The following is a 24,335-nucleotide window of genomic DNA, read 5'->3' on the forward strand; positions in this document are numbered from 1 at the left end:
CATCTGCGTATATTAGTAGTATATATTAGGTTACTAATTTTGTTGCCTCTTACTGAAATGCCTCTATCCCACTCTTCTTGCGTTATCCTAATGATATATTCGCCATAGATGTGAAAAATAGAGGGGATAATATATATACCAGACGGACTCCTTTATGAGGCTTAAAAAAAGCTGATATGCTATTCTCCACAGACATTCCCGTCTTACACATTGGGACGCCTTAGAGTAATCAATAAAACAGATAACCATTGGAACATTAAATTCCCTTCAATATTAACTGTCTGATGTTGACAATTTGCTTCCTAGTACCGTTCTACCTAGTTCCTAGCTTGTTCATTAAGTATCTGCCGTTGTAGGTACGCCTGAAAAAGTCCATTGATTACGCGTAGCATGACTTTACTACCATGAGATAGGAGTGTGCGATATTTCTCGCATATAATAGTAGAACCTTTCTTGTATAACTTCAAGAGAGATATCTTCTAATCCCGAGGCCATATTCCCGTCCTCAAAAGTTGATTACACAGATATTTTAGGATTTAGGTACCTGTGGCTCAGAGATTTTTAGTTTTTCAGCAAAATATACTGTCTCTACCGACTGATTTGTTTGACTTTAATTATCTCAGAGCTTCTCTGACTTCTGATTCCAGAATGTCAGGCTCAAGATTTTCTCTTAAGATCGACTACTCAGTAGATCTCCTCTTGTTCTTATAAACGTTCTAGCAATATGGTCACCAACGTTCTGTAACCTCGTCTATCTCAATCATCAGCTATTCACATCTCGTCTGCCCGTGGTCGCGGTTGCTGAAAAGTAACCGAAACGTCGGGAGTATGTAGTTTAAACCAAAAATAAAGCACGCGTTGTATATCTGAAAAATATTAGTTTCATTTAAATATTATGATCATTATTCGGTTGCTCCCTAGGTGGTAACTTAACACTGATTTATTTGATTACGGAGATAAGCAGGTACCCACTCATTTCTTACTTTCATATTCTGGTCCTGAAAAGTATAGAGTGTGACCTCATCGAATAGTGTAAAAACTCGACCCTCTCTTATGTGGTTCAATGTTTCCAAGAACTTCTAGCTGGGAGTACGATTATTTTTTAGCTACAATACCTATATCTCTGCTTCAAATATACCTCCTGCATTCCATGTCCCAACCTTGACCTTCTTAATATTGTTTCAATCAACCTGAATAGAAGATTTGCTATTTATTATAGTAATAAATTATGATAATTTAAATCCCTTTAAATGTATGAAGTAAAATTTATCATGTTTTATTTATTCACGATTTAATTTCTAATATCTAACTTTTATTATACTAGCAGCTGATTTACTAATGTATATTTTAATGTATAATTTATTTATTTTGTGAAATTTATGTCGATTGTTCGACACGAAATCGATTTAAATTTCATACCCTAACAAACCTATCCTCCTGATATTGCAAATTCGCAGAAACCAACAGCTTTCATGCAATCGTATTGATGTTATAACTATAGCTTACCTTCAACAGCCTTTACTCTTGAAATGCAATTAAACTTTCCTGCGGAGTGATTGAAGCTATATTGCAGTAAAAATACTTTAATACTAATAAGAAAACAATAACTAAAAAAATTAAGTGAAAATTCAATAACAGAGAACTGTGGAAGTTAAAACTTTGTTAAGGAACAATGGCCATTATTATTAATTTACCACGGATAGTAAAGACTTGTTTCAAAAGAATTGTAAATTTGCATTTAGAAGAGGATTTTTCTTTTTTGAATGCTGTCATAATAATTGTTAAATATTTCTGTTTCGTTAAGTGGTACATTTACGAGTAAGTACTAATGAAATTTTTCATGGATTTATTTTAAGTTTTATATATAGTATAACAAATTTGAGTGTTTTTTTATGTGGATATTGTATATTTTACTGTCATTTCTTACGTTACAAGTTAGTTTACCAATCCTTATTTATTCTGCGACAAATTCTCTGAACACTCAATTCGAATAGAGAATATTAAATCTATACTAAGCTTCGTGAGAATCAAAATAATTAATTTAAGTAGTCTCTTGTGATAGCCTCATCTCTGTTGCCCTCTACGACGTCAGAGGTCAAATAAAAATTTCGTCACCACACATCAATGTTTTAGTATTAATTGAGAAACTGATATCCGTACAATTTCCTTCCCCGTCATTAGTGTATCTGAAATTATTTTATTGATTAATAATATTAATTTATGAAAATAAATATATTTAATTAAATTCAGAGAAATTAATTTTATAAAAAACAGAACAGTATAACAAAAAAATATCTATAACTATTTCCAAAATGATGTTTATATTCAGAATATATTTAAATGATTCTTACCTTTTCTTAAATAATATAATAATAAGTATTTCAAACGTATTTGAAATAACATATTTATATCACACGAACTTGTGCCCAATATATAAAAATTTAATTGAAGATAAACAGTAACAAACGTTAGACAAAACAAAAACAATCAACAAACAGCAACTGTCAATAACAAACTGTGTCATTACCCAAAAATGTATTTATTCCATGAGATCACAGTTCAAGGGTAAGAATATAATTCCTACTCGTCGAAGGCGTGCGTAACGTTGATAACTTTATTTTGCTTTATTTAGAATGCTGAAAATACTCAGAGTTAATAACCTGGCGATGGGATATTTTTACGGTGCTAGTCTTTAATAGTTGGCCCGTTTAACGTAACTTTGTTCAGACTGAATATGAATAGTGCCATACAACTTATTCGTTAGATAGAATAATAAAATCTTAAATTAAACTTCCGTAGAATTGAATACTTGTACCCATCAAACTTATACATTATTATTTTTATTAATAAGATACTTATTTCAGATGTATATAAAATACAACAAAAGATAGTAGTATAGTGTTAAATGTTAATGTCGGATTTATACCACTTCATCGTTTTTGTAACCATTATCTATGATCTTGATTATCGACAGGCTCTTAGGCGATTGAAAGTAAAATCATAGAGGTTTGTCGAATCCCTTATTTCGTAGTGACTGCACTTGCAAATGTGGCTAGCAGATGTTTCAGCAGGAGACACTTGATAAATGCAACTACCCTTAGTTACTGATTATTTAAATAATAGGAATTGCGCCGTTGTATAATAAAGTTAGTTAAATGTCTGTCACGTAGTTAATTCATGTAATTTCCGACAGTGTACGTGTTTCTGGGTGAGCATATAGCGTTGGTGGATTTTGTGAATGTTCTCCATCGTCGTGGTCTCCTAGCTGATGGTGAATATGCCGTGGTGGCCGTTGATGACGAGATCTACGACCCCAACGACGCAGCCATCACACACGCTGGTAAACTCTTGCAGTTGTTATACCATACATTTTATTCTAATTAAACTCTACTATCTTATTTAGCGTTAGATATTTTGATATCGCCTTCCCGTTAAAACAGACGCGGCAAATCAAATGTAACGAATTGAATTTTAAACTTTAAAGAATTTTTAAAATCTTAGAAATGTTTTTAATATTCCACATTAGACACTTTCACTGATAGTTTTTTATACAAAAAATATTTGGCCACAATAAATTAGTAATTGAAACATTAAATTCGCATTAGACTCAAAGTATTATCAGTATACAATAAACTAAGGCTTAATTGATTAAGATGATTACGCCGAATTTATTGGATCACGAGTCCTTTGACGGCTAATCCATTATCTTCTTAGACGGGAATAAACAACAAAGATTCTAAAAAAAATATGTTTTTGTTAAACTAACATCGCAAAATTATTTAACCTAATGTCATCGATCCCTTATATTATAAATAATATCTGATATGTCTGGAAGACAAAGAAAATTGTTTTGAAACATTACTTTCTGTTGGTCTAAGGATTTGCGACTAAATTTTTATCTTCATAGAATTCATTTCTCTCACGGGGCTTAGAGAAGAATGAAAGGACGATGAACGTTGCGCAAAGAGGAGCGTTAAATCTCTTACAAGCGACGATTCATTTGTTTTTCTTTCTAGCAGACTGTATTTTCTAGAGATATAGAGATGTATCATTCTATCTCTTTCTATCAACAGTAAAAAGATACAAGTAAATTTTCATAAACATTAATTTTAAAGAATAAAAAATATGATTATTTTTATTTCTTTATGCAACCGATCTATAATTTTTATTACGCAATTTCAATTGATTATAGTTTTATTAAATTATATGTCTTGGGTAAATTTAAACAAATGAATGCTATCAATTAATATAATCGCTTTTATGCACGGAAATTTAACATAAATGTTAGTTTGAGATAAAAAGAAAATGATTAAAGATACACACGGAGAGTAGAAATAATTTACAAAGCTAAATGTAAATATTCTCTTGCATATTAAACAAATATTTTACTGATCGCTTTTACATTCGTTCAAAATTAAAATATGATATTGAATATTCATAGTGAATTTATATTTATTTGTATTGACTCAAAAGAAAATTATAAAGAGGTAAATTCCGTTACATACAATCGCTTATTTTATACAACTATTATTTTTGAATTACAACATATATTATAATACAACATATATTTTTGAATTACTACGCTACGGCTGCTGCAACGTAACCGAGACGCCGGAAGTATAAATTTTTTAAACATAATAAAATAACGCGTAGTAATCCGAAAATATTAATTTCATTTAAATGAATACTCGCGAAAATCTTAGATCTCATTACTATTTTTTAATCAACATTATTTAAAACGTGAAATTACAAATATCTACAGACCTTGACTGTAATAAAGTATTTTTTTTCTATAATTAAATTATTTATCTATTTCTATTTGTTTTAGATCATCTCATTCAGAACAACAGCAGCGACATCCTGGCCTTCCGTCAGGTCTTAAAACTGACTCCCTCTCATCCAACAAATCCACAATATCCGTGAGTACTGACCATGAATACATACAAGTGAAACTTGGTATAAATGGTTTATGTGTATGTAATGGTAATGGTGTTGTGTTTGTAAATGTTTTGATAAGGAAATGGATTTCGATTAAGTTTCAAAGTCACAGGTCAACCGTAACACATGGAATATAATTAATATAGTCATATATGATAATAATGAATGCCGTCTGAGTCCTGTCATACGATATATCGCATTGTGATTGACAACAAATATTTTTTTATAAGCCCTCAACATTTTCTTTTTCTTAACCGAGTTCTGATTTATACGGGCGTAGTGGGGGTGAAAGCAAAATAAATGTTTAAATTTTAGTTATAATACTCGTTTCGTAATAAAAGCAATGAGTTTAAATTATAAGCATTGTGACGAACGTAATCATAAATAGCAGATGTCTATTTACATAAGTTATTCTCAATATAATAACACCGTAGCATAATAAAAGATCCCTGTACGTGTAAACCAATATTAGTGTAATAATATTATTTATTAGACAATATATCCATCACATTATGTTGTCGTCATAACAGGATGCTGTGTCAAATGATCCGGAAGCTTTCAGCGACCCCGCCATTTTGTGTTCCGAACTATCACAGGATATTCGAAGATACATCAGTGAGTACTGTAGCAATAAATTAAATTTATAAATTGTAAGATCTACTTGTTAAGTAATGTATGAACTCAAAGCACAATGAGATTTTAAGCTGCAGCTCTGTTAGCTTCACAGTAAAATTAAAATTGATTGAATTATGTTCTTCAAACGATAGGTAATATTGGCGACGGCGAATATTTAGAGAATGGAGGAAGAGAATGTACTGAAACTAATCATCATTACGACGTAATTGAAAGTGTAATGATTAAAAATTTAGTTAGACTATTTACAGACAGACGGTTATCGATAAGAATTCCTGAGTCGACAAAGAAGTGCTCCGATTCGCTCTCAGTGGTCCGACTGATGAATTTCGTTTGAATTGTTTGCAACCTAAGCTTCGTGTGTAATTTTCTTCGGGATAGGTTTTGTTATCAAGAAATTCCTTACAGAATACGATACAATTATCTTATTTTAAAAGTTTATACCAACAAATGAGATACAATAAATAAAGCGCTCGAAACTAAACGTGTGTATTATTTTATTGATTAGGGACTCACGTTTAGAAATATCAAAAAATACGTACAGATGATATTTAATATTTAAACTTATATTTGAATATGATGAGATTTAATTCTGTATAAGATCGGTGCTATCAAACAAAAGTGCTCGGATCATTCATGCAATACTGACAAATCAGATTATTATGTATGTATTTATTATACGCGTAATTTAATGTATATTGAAATATGCGTCTAATCAAACTGTAATATATTTAAATGAACAATATGTTAATAAAAAAATATTTAAGTGGATATATATTTATTTAATGAAACAAAAATTTTTACTCAATTCTGGCAGGTGTTATTAATCTCAGTTCGTTTCTTGACCGGGATATTCATACCAACTTTACGTTTACGTATAACATATTTCGAAACTTTTACCGAGTGTTCTTAAATGCACCGAGAAATTTGTTCATCAAGAGTAGTTTTTAATATTTTTCTATAATAAAAATATTTCAAGAAATTACCACAAATATATTTTAATTCTCAAACGGTAATATTCCAGAGTCTAAACTCGGCAGATTGAAAGCTATTTATACAGCGTTAAGTTAATTTCTATTATTAACTTAATGCTGTATAAATAGATTTTTGAATGAATATTCATTTTACAATTTACGTGTAAAAGTAGACTTTGTATTAAATTTGTTTTTTGTTGAAACTAAACATATTTTGAAAGCCAGCTCTAGACTCATATAAATTCGTGTACAAAATTTTAATTTAAGTACGTGTTGTTTTCACTATGTAACCATTAATAAGTTAATACCAATACTTATACAAATATTGTTATTCCATAAAATATCCGCTATTCAATCCACTCTATCCAATCATTTGTCCATTTTTACATGATAATTCAGCGCTTTTATAAAACTGCCCTTCAGCGAATACATAATATCATTGTTTCAAACAAAACAGAAGCATTTACATCAATATTCTATCTGAAAAATTGTTGATTTAATAATAATATATTTTTAAAGAGTTCAATTCGTTTCATTGAGATGTTATAAACTCATCTCTCTACTATACTTTTTAATGACAAACTGCTGAGGTGTTTATGATACAGGTGCCGATAGAAGCAGCTCATCTGTATGATGCTGTAACTTTGTGGGCCCACGCAGCCACCGCGGCCACCAACCACGGCCTGTCACTCACAGACGGCGCCACTCTTATGAAACTACTGCGACCCACCACATACAGGTCCATACAAGGATTCGATGTAAGTGAATCTTAATATTCCCCTTATATAATTATTACTGTTTAATACTTGTTTCGCTGTTAGAACCTACAGGTGTGTATCTTCGTGTGAAAATCGATTTATTGTTTAATATTCACACTTTTTAATTTTAAACATAACTCAAATGATACAAAATTTTGGTGGTTGAAAATTAATAATAAGAAGTTATGAGTGATTTACATAATGCCTTAACTAGAGAGCTATTTAAATTGAGTTTCGAGAAAATATGATTAGTAAGTATTGTTTTAAAATGTGATGAAACTAATTGAATTTATAATCACCTATAAACATTTATGTTGTTCGTCGCGGGCATATTAAATACTTCTTATTTTTTGAATAATGACTGTATGGCGTGCTTGAATGTCATAATACCTGTTAGTAGGTTAAAATTGAGTCGTGAGTGATGAAAGCACTACCTAATCAACAGCCTATTCACACTAACCTTAAAGACTCCCAGAAATAACTGAAAGAAAATACAAATACAGGCAAACCCTTTCAATATTTTGCTCTGCAAAGTTTAACATTTATTAAGCAATATTCTAATAAAAAAATCTACTGTAAGATATTTTCATTACGCACGCAGAATGTGATTTATAATATTCAAACCTTGATATTGGTTTAAGTTATTTCCGAAACTAATAATTAACAGAGAAATCTAAGCCTCCTGAGGAGACTCTAAGCTTTGACATATTAGAACACACCACAACTGGGTTATAGAGACAGTAACAAGTTAGTAAGTTATTAGTGAAATCGAAAGTGAATAATATGATTATATTCATATTATTAAGAGGCAATTGCTGCGGTGTGTGGTGACAAAGTTTCAAACCTACTCATCCGATGAAAAATACTTTAAGCAAATTAAAAAAAACGTGATCAGTTATACTGTCTGATACACTACTGAATCTTTCTCGCTGTAAATGAATTCACGATATTAGCAAAATTAAATATCAGAGCAAAATAATAGGGTTAATATTTTATTTGAATTGTAACCTTTACGTTTCTTTTCAAGTCTTTCGTGTAAAAATTGAGGCAATAATAAATTATTTGTTAGATTATATGCAAAAAATATAAATGTTTTAAAATACTTGTTCTGATAGTTTGGAAAGAATGGCTATAATAAATAATATATAAACAAATTGTACGTTTTTTTTGCTATAATTTGACGCTTGACGGAATATGTGGAAATTAGTACATATATGATTGAATATTCGTATTTTATACGTAATTAGTCACACTAGGGTTGTCAGATATATATATAGATATATATATCTTTAACAACATATGCACGAAACACAAATATTTGTCTTTTAATATTTTAACACAGTAGGTTGAAATACTTTTTTTAATTCTGAGAATTATTAAAATAAGATATTTATAAACTATAAATACGGAGTTAGAAAACTTTTGAATTTATGTGAATACTTGTTTGTAAATAAACACGAAGACTGTTTATTGAGCAAAGAATAAGTTACGAACCTGTATATCTAAAGCCTGTATGTAAGACGCCACTGCAAATAAAAGTTCCCTAAAACTTCAACACCTTTTAATATTTCTTGGAGAAAAATATAAAACATCATATTTCAATTTTTCTTAACAATATAGAAGGAAAGTTTTCTTCACAATAACAAAAGTATAAGACCCTGCTATTTACTAAGCTCCTTTAAAAATGGTTGATTTTTATTAAATGTGAAAATAGATAAATAAAATGCAAAAGATTCTTATTTAACACGTAGCTTACGAAAAGCTCCAGTTAAAATAACGCACGCATGCATTTGTGAAAAGTTTACCAACTGTTACATTTATTATAACGGAAATAATGTAAGAGAGACAAATATTTAATTAACAAATAACGTTGAATTACTACCCCACAAAACCTTTACATACACCCGGATAGAAAAGTATTACAATTTATCACTTTACAGTGAAAAGGTCAGAGAATTACAGGGGAGAAAAACATGGAGGGAAAATTCTATATTAGTGAGGAAGCCAAACTATAGACAATACTTTATAACTTATGAATTATGAAAATCCAACGATACATTATTGTTTCTAAACAGCAAGGACAAACGATATCCCTAAGGTAAAACCCATAAAGTTTTCCACACATTAAACTACTTAAGACTCGTCTGACAGATGTGATCCTTCGACACTCGCAACACATTATTGTAAGAAAATACTTGAAAGTTTTTTAGAATGAATAAGTTGGTAACGACAGTGAGGAATAAATCAACGTGGAGAAAGTAAATATGACGTAAATATACATCTTCTGTTGGACGCTCATCCTTACAATATATCAACCTCATTTTACAACCAACTGAACCGTAAGCCAACGAATTAATCAAAAGTGTATAGTTTTATTTCACTTTTCTTATTTTCAAAAAATATAAATAAAACAACGCATATTACATTATACAAATAGTAGTAACGAGCTTTACAGGAGGTCAACAGCACTTATAAAAAAATTAATTACATACAATAAAGACACGTTGAAGTATCATTAGCAAAATATCTGAAATCCAAGCAATACGTTTTATATATTTGAGTGATATTGAAATTTGTTATGATTTTTATCATTTATAAACAAATATATAAAAATAATTTAAGAAAAAAGTTTTTATAAAATACGTATAAGAAAAGAGTTACCTTATTTAAATATTGTGAGTTATCAGAATGTATAAATTAAATCGAAAAATTTCACGGTGTTTTAAAACATATGGCGCCCACTCGCCAGATGGATTGCACCCGGCTCTAGCCACAACTGGTTTTTGCTGGATTTGTTAATTGTTCCTTCATTAACATGTAATGGGAGTGACTCAAATTAAACGGTGCATTCCAGTAAAGGTCATTCGTTAGTTAACTTTGATGCCATTTAGTTCCAATTTAAAAAGGAACATAAGTAAATGAACAGAAGGCTGGGCTCTATGAAGATAGCTGGGCCAGCTTTTTACAGAACTGTATATATTTTTTTAATTGAACAAAGAGACACTGACTCTCACTATACGTGTATGAAAAATTTACTACATTTTGTATTTACAAAAGATTCTATGCACTTTTTTAGTTACAACACATACATATTTTCTAAATAGTTAATATAAAATATAAACAATTTTAATTAAATGCTTTAATATTTTTAATATTTCCTTCTTTTTATTGGCGTGTGTTTAATAAATAATCTTTTTTTTTCTAAATTAAAATTTAACATATAATGTTATATAATAGTAAACGGTTAAGATTTTGCTTATTTGTTTCGTTCAAGAGTATGAACATTTTTTCTATTGGTTGTATTTTTTTTTTAATTTTTAAATACATACTTTAAATATATATAAATAATTTTCATATCATATAACGCGTCATTCAATAATATTTTGCTTCCTTTCATATATTATGTTTGAATAACTTTTGCGTTTACTTATTTTTTACGTGAACTATGACGCAGGCTTCTCAGCTGCCCGTCGTCCTGGCGCCGAATACTCAAGTCGATTCAATTCTAAACGTGTCATTTAAAATTATATTTCCAGCTGTTATATACAAGAGCTTACTAATTTAGTATGAGAGCTATTTTCATTGGCACTTGTCTGAGCTGTGGTTTAATCATCCAGGTTAATATGGACAGCGCCGGTGATGCGGAAGGTAACTTTTCTGTAATCGGTGTTGTAGAGGATCCGAATTCTCCTTCCGGATGGAGCGCTCAACCCGTAGCCGCTTTTCGTATTACCAATTCATCTGATACATTACCAGTAAGTTGAGTTATAACACGATTCATTTATTAGTCTATAATTGTCCGAGATCTTGTCTTCTGTACTATATGAGGATCATATTAAAAAAACTTTTCGTAATATATTAGATATGGTAACCGACTGTCTAAAACATCTATCGTCTATGTCACATTACTTCATGCTATAAACAACTATAACGATATCTTTTTCTGTTTTATTGTACGCTACAGTCTGATGTCTAATAGATAACAGTTGAAAAAAAGGGTTGATTTAATAAGAGTTGTAAAGGAAGTATATTTACCCATTAAATGATAAAAAATAAGTTAAAAAAAGTATTCAAATACGGATAGTGTGTTTTGAATATTTATATTTTTTTGCTCATATATTAAATAAAAACAGTAGATTATTTCTCGAGATCTGTATTTTATTTATAATTTATTTGACAGCGAAGGCTTGAAGGCGTGATGTGGGCTTTTTATGCTCAAAGCTAAATTTTAACTGACTTTGTAGGAATTCGTGGGAGGTTCGCAAATAGCCTGGATTGGTGGCAAACCTCCGAGGGCAGAACCCGCTTGTGGCTTTGATGGTAAATGCACTTTGCCACACGACCCAGTAGTGCTATCAGCTGCTGCCGCTGTTGCTGCCGCTCTCATATTAGCAGCAGCACTGTTTGTGAGGCACTGCCGATATGAACAAATACTAGACTCCGTGCTGTGGAGGATTGAGGCCAAAGAACTCACCTTTATTACCACTTGTAATAAGGTATTGTTCTGTACAAAGCTACAATTAAATTTATTTGTTGCCCTCTTAAACATTGAATTACGATACCTTTTAGAGAATAAAACAGACTAAACCACCGAATTTCCTTTGAAATGTGTACGTAAAATGAAAAAAAAAACCTTAATTTAAATATTAGATGAAAAATTTTACTATGTAAGAACTGGGATTGTTAACTGTGTTTTCAGAACTCTTTGAAATTTACATAACAGCAGTATTTTCAAAGTTATCCTATATGTTTTTAAATTTTAATATATCATACATTCTATTCTAGTCACGAAATACGGCTTAAATCTTAGTTGGGGCCATCAAACAGTGTTTTGCGAGGATTATAAATTAAAATGCAAATTAACTTTGACGCATGTGTGTTAAGTATGTTCAGAGTCGTTAAGTGGTAAAATATAAAATCAGCCCAGTGCACTAAATTAATTTCGGCAGAGTGTTACACAATTAAATTTTTAATTCCGAGGATAATTATAATTCATTATTAGTTCGTTACCACAAACTGTAACTGACCATTAAAAAACAATCGTTTCAAACAAAAACGGAATTAATCTCGCCATAAAAATATAATTCATGAATCAAATAACCACAACTTAACAACTATTTAGGATTCCATAACTCAGGAAGTAGAGAAAAAACGTGCTCACACAACTATAGCATCCTACAGAGGAAATATTGTAGCTGTGAAGAGATTGAAAAAGAAGAATATAGATGTTACTAGAGCTGTCAAGAAGGAGTTGAAACAGGTATTTATTCCTTTAAAGACAACGTTAATTTGGTTGAGGAGACCTCGGATTACTTAAATGTTTATTCTAAATATAATAATCATCCGAATAGGGATGCCGACAGGACACGATTTTATTATAATTTTATGATTGTATATTGATCACACATCTCCTAACAATGAAAAACCAATTAGGGAACCAGTGAAAGGATATTAAAGGATTAATTAAATTTCGTTTAATTTTTACATAAAACATACAAATAAATCTATCGTTTGTATAATCTCTTTTGTTTTTATTAAAATGCTGAAATAAAAAAGCTGTATTCAATTTTAATGTTGGTATTTTTTTTGGAAAGATATTGTTCAATAATTAATTAGTATAGGATTCGGAGTTTTAGACCTCAGTATCCCCTCGATCTATTAAGGGCGCTGTGACAGCCGCAAGGCTAACAGCAATATTAAAAAAAGATAAAAGATTTTGAATTAGTATTAAAAATAGAAATATTGTTTTGATGACGTATGTTGTTTACTTTAATGATATTTGATATTAAAGGAGAAGATTAAATTATGAGAAATAAATCCAAGAATAAAGCCGCAAGATAATGGGAGAAATATAAAAAAATAAACGTAAATATTTATATTATACATAAAATATGATGAGAAGTATAAGAACAGGATATTTTTACCATATTATTCGTTTTCATTTAGAAGACAGAGATTATTTTAAGATGTTTCGTGTTTGGGAATAGAAAAAAAATCAAAATTAAAATTGTTAATGTACACAAGCTATATTATACTAGCTTTAGGATATTTTTTTAATTATCAACGAATTTGTTACTTGTTGCTACTCTCCGAATGAGTTTTTCTATAAAAAGAAATGATAATTCTAAGTTTTTAGTATTTGCAAAAAAATATGTATATAATTACTTATGTTAAGGAAAATTTTATTGATACGAAATGAATAGGAAAACTATGACATAATACACTAACACGTATCAATATATATATGTACATTCTTATTATCAAGAAAAATCAAATATGTAAATTAAATTTCTAATAAAAATACGTACTAAATAAATAGAAGGCCGAAAATTATAAAAAGTGAAATAATTTAACCAGTGCATTGTATTTTGCGAGACTAATTCATAGAAATTGGTATCAGATGCGGGAACTTCGCCATGAAAACCTCACGCCCTTTGTCGGGGTGTGTGTGGAGACTGGGGTCGCATGTGTGGTCACCGCGTACTGCTCGAGGGGATCGTTAGCCACTGTTTTAGCGGACAGAGATCTACATCTAGATGATATGTTCGTAGCTAGCCTGGTTGCCGATTTATTAAGGGGTTTGACGTACTTGCACGACTCCGCTCTCATTTCCCACGGGAACCTGACGTCGAATAACTGCTTAGTGGATAGGCGGTGGGTGTTACAGATCACTGATTATGGATTGCATACTTTAAAAAGTGAGTACTAACTATTCGTGATTTTAATTTATTTCGACTTTTATAAAAACCTTTAATTATATTAAATATGTTAAAGGCTTTTATAAAAGTCTCAATAATTTTAAACAAAAGAATAATTTAAGAAACTTCATTAATTTAACCAATTTTAATATAATTTTATGTTTTAAGGTGAAAATAATTAAATTTTATCATATAATAAAGTTTCGATAATTAAAAAAACATTATTCCTCGCATCCCAATCAAAATGTCGCTTTGTATAAAAACATCACATAACACGTTTATTTAACATTTGGATTAATTCGTTGACCGACATTTGTTTTCTATCCACGTGTAACTCTATAATTATTTTATTTAATATTAAAATATTGATACAACACTACACGAAAACATGTCTGTAAAAAATTCAAATGAATAATATGAAATCAAAAACATGATACACAAAGGCAGAGTTAATTTATTTTTAATTGCTTGTTGTCATTTTAAATTACAAAGATATTTTATAAATTATAAAAATTTATGAAATTTCACTTTAAGATTAATATATGTTTTGCGTAATTGATCTCCTCCAAATTTTGAACTTGACATTAAAACAACTTTTGAAGTCTCCTTTTGTGAAATATTTCTCAACACAATTAGGTTCTTGTAAATGTTTGCTTAAAAACAAGATTATTCCGATACGACTACTTGGTTTGATAAGATATTTCATGCATTTAAAAAACTGGATATAGGTTTGTAATAGTTCCAGTGTGAAGCAACATGTTAATTTGTAGGTGGATGCATTGATACTGAAGATGCATTGATGATGGAGAAACGTATGTTATGGCGAGCTCCTGAACTGTTGCGAGAACCAAATCCTCCTCCACGAGGTTCCCAAAAAGGCGATGTCTACTCATTCGGCATCATTCTATATGAAATACTCGGACGTAATGGACCTTGGGGAGACACTAATTTAACCAATGCTGGTTGGTGACAAAGCAGTTACAATTGGATACATTCATTTTCATTTAATATTTATTTAAAAAAATAGATAAATATGCCTCTATTCTGTTTTTTTTATCAATAAATTCATTTTGAATATGATGAGAACGCATTCCTTTGACATCAAAATTAATATAGAGATCATCGGTCGAGTCCGTCAGCCGATAGGAGGTGTACTATTTCGTCCTCCTCTTGGAGGTCTGGCAGCTCGACCCTCGGTACTGGCCGTGTTGAAAGCCTGCTGGAGCGAGCGCCCTGATCGAAGACCTGATGTACGACTTGTAAGATTGAGACTTAAGGATATGCATGCTGGAATGTAAGTTATCTTATAGAAACAAATACGTAGAAAGTATATTTTATAATCATGTGTATAAATTATATTATATTATATAATCATGTGATTAGTGTCCTATGATTCTACATCATAATTTTGGATATTTATAATAAGATCAGTTTGTGATTTGCAAAACGATAAAAAATTCTTTTAGGAAAACAAACATATTTGACAACATGCTTGCTATGATGGAAAAATACGCTTCCAATTTAGAAGGTTTGGTTGCTGCAAGGACAGAGGAACTTCTGCTGGAGAAGAAAAGAACGGATGACTTACTGAACAGAATGCTGCCAAGGTAAGACATATATATGTGATGACATTTTAATGACACGCATTATTTTGGACGAGATGAGAATGTTTCATCTATTTTTCATTCAAAGTAACCGAAACTTCGGGAGTATGTTTTGTATGAGTTTGAAAATAATAAAATACGTGAAATGATCCGAAAATATAAGTTTCATTCATATATATGTGATTAAAAATAAAAAAATAAAATCTTTTGATATGCAATTTTTCTACAGTAAGAACATTATTCATAGCATTTGTTACACAGGTTGGAACTAAATAATGGTCACGATAAATATAGATAGATGGATAGTATATATATATATTTAATAATTGCAATATTTTAATGGAAGTTTAAAAACTTTTTGTTACAAATCGGGATTTTGAAAAAAAAAAGACTTGGAAATCGGAGACTGCCGGGGTAAAGCTATTGCATAGCAGCTTAAAAGATATATACGTTTGCAAAAGAAAACATTAGTTTGAAAATTAAGGAAGTTTTTGAAAATCCATCATTTGTTGCTTTATGCTTTGAAAATCACTGAAGGCTTAAAATATTACATTTTAACTTACAGAGATATTATTCTACGTAACTGTTAATTTGTTTTTTTTTATAAAAAAATACAAGAGGTTACAAAAACAAGCAGATTTAAACTTGAGGAAGAAATGTTACATTCAAGCAAAATTCATAATTAGAATAATTTATGTCACCGTCACTGTAAAAACAAACCCGAAGGGATAAAAGAATTCTTTTTCAAACAAATTTAATATACATTTTTTTACATTAAAATATCATATTCAAGTATTAAAACATTTATAATCTTAGTTAAAACATAGAAATATAAACAGAGTTAGAGGCGAAACCTTCAGCATTTCATGGATTCACCGTGCGGGTGCCAACAGTGCCTGGAACTTGCAACCCAGGTTTAGGTTTAAGGGACCCCTATCTAACGCTTACCTCTACCGTCCAAGCTCCTCTCTCTACCTAACCAAATTTGAAAAGAACCCACTAGGGCTGCCTTCTAAGTAAGTTCCAAGAATGAATTGATATTAGATCTGGACAGGCCCAAGTTTTTTAGAAGGTTGTAGAGAGATTTTGCGTATAAATCCCCGACGCACCTATTTCGAGTGAGTTCATTTGTGAGCTTGTTATATTTATTGACCTTGATGGCATGGTTTTTGGGGATATTGGTATTCCAAAGAACCGTAAGCTCTATTATCACAACGCGCTTTAAAATTCGCAATACATAAATATGTCTAGTCTAGAAGGACAACGAACAAATATCCTCTGGGATTTTATATTGTTTCTCATACATATTCATCATTATAGTCCAATCCGAAGCCGCTTTAAGGATAGAGTAAGGCTTGATGTTTGATTTTGTAACCCTAGTGCCTTCTCTCACAAAACCTACTGTTGCTCGTTTGTGGTTATTTCCGTTTGGTCTCTGGCTACCGAAAGGCTAACCACTTGACGTATGATTTCTAGAATATTATCGTGACGACGCGAGTATTGACTGCTATCCAGGAGTACCTGACATCCCACCAGCAAATTCTTAGCAGTTCCAACTGCCTTTCAACAGATAAAGCAAGTTTTTTCGGTACCTGTACCCCATCTTACTAAATTACTCTGATCTGAGAGAGTCATTTGGAATGCATTGAGATAAAATTTTTGCAACGCTGACGACCAATCATGAAATGAGGTGCGCAATTTTAGTGCTAATGGGATGCAAAAATCTCCTATGTCTAACCACTCGTTCTGCATTTCTAAACTCATTGCATGGATCTTATATTTGTCATTCTCGTCTTGCCGAATAATAGACTTCAATATATCCGTATCTTGAGCCTTCTTACTTAATCCTAACCCTACTCTGTTACTTTGTGCTTCTATCATAAACGGCTTATGGTATTGAAATCGTGACTCTCTCTGGGGCATCTTTGTCTTTTGGGAGCGATGTAACGACTTCGTCATGGGATTTCCCCAGGATATATCTCTTGGAATCTTTTAGGTGTTTATAGAGCTCCGATGGCCTTTTTTGACTCATTCCAAAACTATTGCGATCCCTGAATAAAGCTGATGAATCATAAATATGTTGAAGCCGTTAGCGCGAGCCCGAGCAACAACTTCAACATATTTATGACGCCTGAATCTTATTTTGATAAAAGGGTTTTATTAAAATCATAGACGAGGAAAGGTCAATTTAAACGTGAAGTTAGGTAATTGTCGTAGATCCTAGCTTCTTAGAGGTTACTGATCTGTTGGCTATCTATCTTGTTAAGATCATTTAAAAAGCTATCTACAATTCTTTCTAAAGGTGGAGTTCGACCAATATTATTAATCTTACGACCGAGAAATTTAAATGGTGTATTTTCCGTTACCATAGAAACGCATTAACCGCCTAACGATAATCCCGGATCGTATGTGGTATATCTTGTATTCCAACTACCGAGACACAGACAGTGACATTTATTTGGTTGTGTCCTCAATCCCTTCGTCCACTTACAGAATTTATCCACTTCATCTAATAGTACCTGACAGTGTTTGGGGTTACGTGTCAGTATTGCGAGATCGTCGATAAAATGGATTCCGTGTATTTATTATTGAACTTGCAACGATACCCTCATTTTTTCTCATTGCTGATTAGTTTATCTACTAAGATATCAATTACAATATTATATACTATTGGAGATAAACAACAACCTTGAAATCCTACATGATAAAGTAATAGAAAAAACGCGACGTAATATCCGAAAACCTTTGGTTTAATTTCAGAGCTTGAAACTTAAAACTAACAAAACTATATAATATTCAAATATCGAGCGAGGCGTTTCGGCATCAATATCTTTCACCTTACTCTCTAACTAAACCTAATAATTTAAAACATAAAAACATTATATGTTTACTTTACTCCCATGAAATGTTATTATAGTATTCGTTAATTAAAGCATATTTCTTATGTCATGTAGAAATAATTGTTGACTCTGTCTTTTAAATAAAATAATTAAATTTGATTATATTACAAAAAATGTTATGTATCAACTGTCATTTAATGATTAAACTTGAATTACTTAACCGAATAATCATGTCAAAGGCAAAAACTCCTTACATTATTTTTGAAAAGAGCTGAAACTCTTACGCTGCTGGATCGACATTGAGATAAAAATAACTGAGAAACTTCCCCGCAAGAAAATTTGTTTTCAAATGAAGTAAACCGCATCAAAATCTATCAATCCATTTGAGAGCTACCATGCTACTGACACACAAACATCGGCGTGTAACGTAACACAACATACTTTTTTGGTCGCTGATTAAAAATATGATACTAAAAAATAAATAATGAAACGAAAGTCTCTCTTTCTAATATGATTTACTTTAAAATAAGCATTTTTACCCACTTATTAAAAATGTTACATAATATTTCCTTTTACTTGAAGAAGAGCAACTTTTGATGACTTGTAACATAATAATTTTGAGTTAAAGTGTTACTCCGAGAGAGTATTGCTTTACAGAATGACTATAATTTGAAAGCAGAATATTTTGTAAACAAAATTTCATCCTGATCCTATATTTTTTTTTAAATATATGAAAATTGGGATTTTCTTTTTAAAAGTACGCTGAAGTAAATTATGAATTTATATTTAAAAGGCTTGTGTCTATCCAATGTTCTCTCCATTTAACGGTCGAATGCACAGAGTAATGAAAAAATTAAAAAAAGACCTTAAATTTATCTGTAAATTAAGTTTATTTTTGTACAAGTTTTTAAGAGTTATTCTTTTTATTATTTAACAGCAACAGTTTGTTTTGAATTTTATTATTATAAATCAAAATTATTCTATATTGACATGTAAAAATTTTATTGCCATCAAAATCTAGTAATATAGCTGTTAAAAAATAAATGATTGCATAACATTCATTAATTAGTATATGAATTATTTAAATACTTATTTATGGTCGTATACGTATCGAACACATTTTTTATACTCAATGTTACGAACCAGATATCTGCATTTGCTTTTTCAACCGACTTAAAAAAAGGAGGTGGTTATCAATACGTCTGTATTTTTTTTTTTTATATTTGCTTCCCAATAAGTTTCGACGGGGTGAATAGATTTTATTTTTGATTTGAAGGGCTTCCCACATGGTCTAATTTTACTTTAGTCCAGTTTCGACAATAGCATTAATGAGTAAACCATATAAGTCTAAAATTAGCGTTAAGTAAGAGTGTGTGTGCTTTACGAGTAACTTCAACGCCAACCGAATTCGATTTACCTTCGTATAAGAGTAGACTTGAAAAGATTTAATATTTTCTGATTTACTACGCGTTTTTTTATTATTATTTTAATTACATACTACCGACATTTCGGTTACTTTGCGGCAACCGTGATCACGGACAGAAGAGGTTAAAATCACGGTTCCTAAAGGTAACCTATTATTATAAGATAGGTTAGGTTAGAAAATAGTTTTACAATTGTAAAATTATTATTTGCTTTTTAGTTCCTATGTTGTTTTTTTGAAGTCGTCTCATTTTTACTAAAAAATAATTTTATTCAATATCTACATTCTGAAAGCCATTAAACATTGTAATGAGTTTATTACAAAATAAACTTCTAATGTTACTGCTGATGTTTTTTTTTTAATGGATGTTCTCGTCTTAAACTTTTTTTATTTATTTATAATAAAATATAACGAATTTTTCGTATAAATTACAGTCGTCGCTTTATCTGAAGTCTTAAAACATATAATCAGAAGACGACTGTACCTTTAGTGTATAAATATGTAATTAGGCTGCCTTGTCTCCGACATCCTATTTAAAATGTTCAAGAAGAATAACGTTCAAAGTTTTATAACTCATTTTTTTTTTAATATGACTCCCATCCGCGGAACATCCCATCCAAAACGTGCACAGTATATACAACAAATGTCACGTAGACACGAAGGAGATAGATGAATGACATTATTTCCATCTCGTCTGAACAGACTAGTTTTCATTTCAAATCTAAAACGCATTAAAAATATATTTTAATAAGAGCATCGACAGATATATGTATGTAAAAAAAAAACTTCACCTACAAAATTTTTATTAATTCCTACCATCACAAAGCTTACAATGAATAAAGATAATATGCTTATATTCATCAAGTTCAACATCTTATGCGAGTTTACTTACAAGGGAAATTATATACCTAAATTTAAGAAGTTTTAAAGGATGGAAACGTTAGTTATAAAACATACCTCATTTTGTTGAACCGAAACCAAATGTGTCTTAAAATGAATATTTACATGATAATTATATAGAGTTATTCATACCTGCCAGAGGTTCCAGGAAAATGTCGAAACCTACTTATACGGATATTATAATAAGAATTACATATTAAAATATATAACATATACCTAGGATACATGACTGTCCCGATGTTAGAATAGCAATGCCAGTCCATTGCTTGTGTGGTATCAGGAATCTCCTGTTTCACTAGGCCAGGTATTTTTTCGAGGAGTCAGCAAAGTCACTCGTTATATGATAAAATATCATATCATATAATACACACATACAATGGTGTTGCCTCGACGATTTTCGTTTAATTTTTAGCATGTTGCGTACGTGACATGCTAAATATATTTTGTTCTGATATTTCGGTCAAATGTTTTAATAAATTTATAAGTAATCTGATATTCCCAGCAAGGATTTAACGGTGAGCGTATACCGTTTTATTTTATTATTTCGAAAAATTCTGCAATGTTATGAAATGATAAAACAGGTTTTGTTATTTTTTATCAGTGATAGAGACCCTAAACTCGTTTCTATTCATTTTGGAAAATGAGATAATTGACCACAGTGTGCAGAAGTGACGTAATGTAAAAGATTTATAAAGATCTTTAAAATTTACTACAAGTGGATATTCACGCGTACACAGACATAAAAATATCAATTACCAAACAAATATTTACTTAAAAGTGTAATAGAAAATTACAGAAATGTGAACAGGGAAATTTTTTAATAGAAACTAAAGCAATGTAGGAACAAAAGTTGCAAATACCTAAATTTTCTAACAAGTAACACGTGTTAACGACATCCAATGTTGGGGAATAAAATAAAATAAAATAAATGTGTTGTAGTAATTTTTTTTGTTTTTTATTGAGGATATTCAGTAAGTAATTAAAATTTATGTAAAATAATTTACTTTAATTAGAACTGTGGCAGAAGCTTTGAAGCGCGGTGAGCCTGTACAAGCAGAGAACTATGCCTGTGTAACAGTATACTTCAGCGACATTGTAGGCTTCACAAAGCTCGCTGCTACTAACTCACCTATGCAGGTATATTTAACTTATAAACGAAAATTAATTAAAAAACTATAAAATATATAGACATAATGTGTTAAAGATATTTTTAAGTTCGTTCTTACATATCCGCCATCTACTACAGCATGATCCAAAACTTTGTAATTTTTCTATTAACATTTCGACTATAAAATATGCACTAGTATTGAATTATTTCTGTGAAATATAGTTCACTAGACAAAAGTGGACTTTGCTCTCTTCTTAATAATCCAATGTCCTTAAAACAAAATCTAATTACCTTCTGTCAAAATAATCCCCAACTAATAAGACGACAACAGAATAATGGGTAGCTTATACCTATACTAATAACGGTTAAACATATAATATATTGAAGTACTACAAATTTTTACAAATTTTTCAGGTCGTAGAGATTTTAAATGATCTCTATACATGTTGCGATGAAATTATATCGCTTTATAACGTTTATAAGGTATTAAATTTTACAATTTTCTTATATTAAATTTTACAATTTTCGTTTTATACACCATAAGTACTAAAAATATTTTTTTATAAATTCCTTTATCATAAAAAAAACCAGTAAAATTGTAATGAAGACTCTAATAAATGTTATCAAAGGTTGAGACGATTGGCGATGCTTACATGGTAGTTGGAGGACTACCTGATCGTATTTCAAGACACGCAGCAGAGGTCGCGTCATTGGCACTTCATATTTTGGATGCAGTTCCAAAGATCAAGATGAGGCATATGCCTGCCACCAGACTTCATATTAGAATAGGTATTATTTTCTTTAAACATATAGATTCCGCTATAGTTGAAGCTACTTCCTTTTATATTCTAAATATTCTTATTTGGGCTAATTATCTCGGGTTTAGTGGAAATTTCATGCATTAAAAAAAAAATGCGAAATTTTTGTTATTAACAAAGAAGCCAGTAATAAGGGATTACAAAAACTTTGTATCATTTTAATGTCGTAAACCGGTGAAACTTATTTTTCTCTACCCCCTATCCAAAAGGGCCTATTACATTCCGTTAAAGTAATTAATACTAATACTTATGAGTAAAATTTCCTAACAAATAAACACCTCATGATATTCCAACAGGGATCCATAGTGGGCAGGTTGTGGCTGGTGTGGTAGGTACCAAAATGCCGCGTTACTGTCTCTTTGGAGATACCGTAAACACAGCGGCTCGCATGGAATCTAGCGGGGAGCCACAGAAAATACATATCAGCCACGACACATACAAGTTATTGAAAAAACATGGCGGTTACCATTTCAAAGATCGGGGTATCATTACAATAAAGGTCTGCAGCACTTACGATACATTAATAATTAATCTTCATAGAAACTTCAGACATATTACATATATTATTTTATAATATTATTAGGGTAAAGGTGATATGAAGACTTGGTGGTTGATCGGCGAGGATCACGAACGGCGGAGAAAGTCTCTATTCAGTTGTCGTGAGTACAAAATATTTATCGTTCGACTTCTACTTTTAAATATTTGATTATTTGTTATGCTAACTATTGTCATTAACGATTTTCTTAGAACCGGACCTCGGTTTGAACGATAGGGACATGTTCAATGTGTCGGGCTCCACGAGTCGTTCTATCTTCGACATCCGTGACCGTGCACGACTCTCGTGCGGGGGGTCCATGGGTCCTGGGTCAGCTCTCTCATCCCCTGGCCCCCCCGCTTGCGCGTGCTTCGTCCCCCCTCGTGATCACCACTCAGCTCCTGCAGTCTCCTTCTGCGAGGACTGACGCTAACCAATCGAAGTTTTCCATCCCACAATCTATAGGGTGCTTTAATGGAGAACTGAGCTTTAAGAACGTTGTTTACAGGGTGTATGATAAGGATTTCGAAGATGTTCACACGAGAACTAAGATTTTAGAAGCTATGAAGAGGTTGTACTGCTTAGATTATCATTATAACTTGGTATAATATCGTTGTATCAATGTGGACTCAATTCTTATATATTGGTAGTTGTAATATCAGTGTTAATTGTTTTGTAAGTTAAATGTTACTTATGAAATGTTTGGGTCTGAATATTATTAAATTCCTGGGAGCTAAGATAGATTGAAAAGCTTTTATGAGAATGGAGGTTTTAATCAAAATCATTGATTCTTTGCGATTACTAAGTATCATTATTTTTAATGTGTACAGGATCAATTACTTACGTATATTTTTAACGAGGTTTAATTATTTTACGTAATATATATACAAATAGCTATTGAATGTGCTAAAATCCGTCTGTATTTTGCATAAATAAAATAATTATTGTGCCATAATGAAGAAGTCTGATCGTTAGATTACAAAATACGTTATTATGTAAGCACTAACGAATGTTTGATGTCATATTTATTGTCACTTGTTAATTTAAATATAATTTTAATATTAGATAATACTCTCAATAAATATATCAATTGTTGTAAGTTTCCA

General features: G+C 30.8%; 1 protein-coding gene across 1 annotated transcript in view; it reads left to right on the forward strand.

The window, feature by feature from the left end:
• LOC116776355 (guanylate cyclase 32E-like) overlaps nucleotides 1-23,919 on the forward strand; it is a 39,525-nt gene extending 15,606 nt beyond the window's left edge. Inside the window, exons 6-22 of the mRNA XM_061521289.1 lie at nucleotides 3,194-3,340; nucleotides 4,829-4,919; nucleotides 5,469-5,553; nucleotides 7,151-7,303; nucleotides 10,921-11,058; nucleotides 11,548-11,799; nucleotides 12,426-12,563; nucleotides 13,704-14,001; nucleotides 14,772-14,963; nucleotides 15,118-15,295; nucleotides 15,468-15,608; nucleotides 21,782-21,905; nucleotides 22,291-22,359; nucleotides 22,506-22,665; nucleotides 22,991-23,193; nucleotides 23,278-23,353; nucleotides 23,442-23,919. Of these exons, the coding sequence (XP_061377273.1) occupies nucleotides 3,194-3,340; nucleotides 4,829-4,919; nucleotides 5,469-5,553; nucleotides 7,151-7,303; nucleotides 10,921-11,058; nucleotides 11,548-11,799; nucleotides 12,426-12,563; nucleotides 13,704-14,001; nucleotides 14,772-14,963; nucleotides 15,118-15,295; nucleotides 15,468-15,608; nucleotides 21,782-21,905; nucleotides 22,291-22,359; nucleotides 22,506-22,665; nucleotides 22,991-23,193; nucleotides 23,278-23,353; nucleotides 23,442-23,656 (2,660 nt within the window). The 3' untranslated portion in view covers nucleotides 23,657-23,919. The remainder of the gene's footprint in view (nucleotides 1-3,193; nucleotides 3,341-4,828; nucleotides 4,920-5,468; nucleotides 5,554-7,150; nucleotides 7,304-10,920; nucleotides 11,059-11,547; nucleotides 11,800-12,425; nucleotides 12,564-13,703; nucleotides 14,002-14,771; nucleotides 14,964-15,117; nucleotides 15,296-15,467; nucleotides 15,609-21,781; nucleotides 21,906-22,290; nucleotides 22,360-22,505; nucleotides 22,666-22,990; nucleotides 23,194-23,277; nucleotides 23,354-23,441) is intronic.
• The last annotated feature ends 416 nt before the right edge of the window (nucleotides 23,920-24,335 follow it).

Source organism: Danaus plexippus, chromosome 8 (assembly GCF_018135715.1).
Source record: "Danaus plexippus chromosome 8, MEX_DaPlex, whole genome shotgun sequence".
Taxonomy (NCBI): Eukaryota; Metazoa; Arthropoda; class Insecta; order Lepidoptera; family Nymphalidae; genus Danaus; species Danaus plexippus.